Source organism: Sinocyclocheilus rhinocerous, unplaced genomic scaffold (genome assembly GCF_001515625.1).
Source record: "Sinocyclocheilus rhinocerous isolate Xijiao unplaced genomic scaffold, SAMN03320098_v1.1 scaffold138, whole genome shotgun sequence".
Taxonomy (NCBI): domain Eukaryota; kingdom Metazoa; phylum Chordata; class Actinopteri; order Cypriniformes; family Cyprinidae; genus Sinocyclocheilus; species Sinocyclocheilus rhinocerous.
The window spans coordinates 951,565-954,367 of NW_015635519.1; the positions used below are offsets into that span (position 1 = coordinate 951,565).

The 2,803-nt window shown below is 40.3% G+C and overlaps 1 protein-coding gene across 2 annotated transcripts in view; it reads left to right on the plus strand.

Annotated features, from left to right (window-relative positions):
- Positions 1-799: 799 nt before the first annotated feature.
- Positions 800-2,803, plus strand: part of LOC107746948 (homeodomain-interacting protein kinase 3-like) — a 30,623-nt gene continuing 28,619 nt past the window's right edge. For both annotated transcript variants that reach the window (XM_016561306.1, XM_016561307.1), the window contains exon 1: positions 800-921. In XM_016561306.1, coding sequence (XP_016416792.1) covers positions 844-921 — 78 coding nt within the window. In that variant the 5' untranslated portion in view covers positions 800-843. The remainder of the gene's footprint in view (positions 922-2,803) is intronic.

A 2,803-nucleotide genomic window follows, 5' to 3' on the forward strand; every position in this document is an offset into this window, starting at 1 on the left:
CGTGTGTGTGAGATAAAGCGACGGCGAGTCATGCGCTTCACACTAGAATTTACGGTACGTTAAACACAGGTGCGGTGCGCATCCATTCAGATGAACTGAAAAACAGCAGAGATCGCTTGGCGGAGAGTGAAACTCTGATGCGCTCAGTCAGAGAGTGTTCGGCGAGTGAAAATATATCTGCGCTAAACTTATACTTGGCCTCCAACTCACACACTGGCGAGTAAAATCTGAGAATGTATTAGCCATTGGCTAATATTAGACATCATTTAGTCGCCAGAGTGAAGATTTAGTCGCATATGCGAGTGATTTACTCGCAATGTAGAGGGTTGGATCTTATTGTGAACAATTGGTCACACTTTATTTTAAGGTCCAATTCTCGCTGTTAACAAACCATTAACTATGATTTTTGCCTCAATAAATGTCTAATTTGCTGCTTATTTAATAGTTAAGGTTAGTAAGGTAGTTGTTAAGTTTAGGTATTGGGTAGGATTAGAGATGCAGAATATGTGCTTTATAAATACTAATAAACAGCCAATATATTAATAATAGGCATGCTAATAAGCAACTTGTCACTAGTGAGAATTGGTCCCTATACTGAAGTGTTACCGAACAATTCATCTATATGTTCAAATGATTGAGAGTTTGTGCAAAATAATTGAATTGAAAGGAATTCAGTGCCAATACAGAAGCGCAGTTCTCACAGTTTGTAGTCTGAGGGTGAAATTTGAAGGTACATTTTGAAGTTTTGTTTCGTTACAGTGACCCTGTTTCTCATATTGGTGTTTGTGTCATCACAGGGCTCCAGAGATCATTCTTGGCCTGCCTTTTTGGGAAGCCATAGACATGTGGTCGCTGGGATGTGTGATTGCTGAGCTCTTCTTGGGCTGGCCCCTCTACCCAGGAGCCCTCGAGTTTGACCAGGTAATTCTTCTAACATGATGCATCTTTCTTTTCCTGTCTGGACGAATCTCACGAAACCTGCTCAGAACCAGAACCACTGGTTATATTTGTCGTAGACGGGAGTCACTTTCTGCAAACAGAAATGAGATTTAAATTCTCTCTGCTGCAGCGTGTCAGTCCCGCTTATCAGGAAAGCGAGCGAGTAAACACATACGCAGTTTGACTAATTCAAACGTCATTAATAATGGCTCACTTCCGTTATTTAGTATGCTTGCATTCACATCATAAGCGAATCGTACCAGAGTTTGCTTGAACCATACCCTAGACCACCATTTTTAGGTGGAATCTAGTATGGTTTGCAGGTGCGCTCCCGAGTTCAGAAAACCGCATTCACATTATCCAAACGAACCGAACCCTGACGTCAAATGAATCCGGCTGAGCACTAAAATTGCTAGTGTGAAAGCCCCCTAAAACCCTACAAAAATTGTGATGGACCTCTGTTTGTTTTATGCAAAATACAATTTGCATATTATAAATTAAAGCAATAAGCCCCAAGAAGCCGTGGTTTACAGTGAATTTATAACAGCTAAGGGGTGTTGTTGGGCACGACGTGAAGCGGAGTGAATGACATAAATAAAAACATTTATTCTTCCGCTAAACAATGCAGTTCTCAGAAACGGTTGTGGTTGCAACAAAGTGGTTGCCAAGCAACACAGATGTAAACAAAGGTGTATGTTTGTAATTTACAACAGCTTTGAATGCGGCTCAACCAATCAGAATCAAGGACCGGAACTATCCGTTTTATACTATATATTTTAGTTAAGTAACACTTTGTCATTTTATTTAAGGTCCAATTCTCACTATTAACAAACCATTAACTACAACATTTACCTCAATAAACTCCTTATTTGCTGCTTATTAATAAGTAAGGTAATTAAGTTTAGGTGTTGGGTAGGATTAGGGATGTAGAATATGGTCATGCAGAATATGTGCTTTATAAGTACTAATAGGCTCTAAAATCTTTGGTTTTGGTTGTTAAGTAACACAGATACTTATCACACAGAACGCATTTTTTGCAGTGAGAGGCGCCTTTTTTTAATTGTTTTCGGTTGGCAGTGAGCGTTCTGCGCACTGTTTAAGCGCCCTGTGTGCCTCGCGTTTTCGCCGCCTGCTGCGCCTCGCGTTTTTGCAGGAGCGCTCTGAGCGCCTGAAGTTGAAAAAAAAGCAACTCTGAGCAGAAAAAGCGCCCGGCGTCATTCGCGTTTTTTCCATTGTCCAATCGAATGAACGGAGAGGCGGGCCTTCCGTTGTGATGACGAAAGGTTACCGTTGCTTAGAAAGTCCGGAGACTGCTATGTTGGAGGAGAAACATTTGGTGTCTGTCGCGGGTTACCCGGAGCTGTATTTTTTAGGATTTTTGTTAATATGACAGTTTACTTAACAGCCAAAACCAAAGATTTTAGAGTGCTTGCGCTATAATCTTTTGATTAGACTGACAGGACAGCTGATTTGGTGGTTGCCTAGCAACAAAAAAACGCAGCGCACTGCTCTTTTTTTTTAAAAGTCACCAAAAAAAAAGACCTAAAAAAAGACCTTTTCAGACCTAAAAAACGCGTTCGGTGTGATCGGGGCCATAAACAGCCATTATGTTAATAATCATGGTAATAAGCAACTGGTTAATAGTTAGAATTGGTCCCAGTACTAAAGTGTTACCATTAATAATAATATGTTTTTCTTTTGATTTTGGGTTGAAATGTGACCTAGACGTGGTTTCATGAGATTCGCCATATTTATCTATATCTGTTTGTGTCTTTCAAATCTTGTTTTATAATCTCTTTGATACACACTCACTCCCTCTCTCTCTCTCTCACACACACACACACACACACACACACACACACTA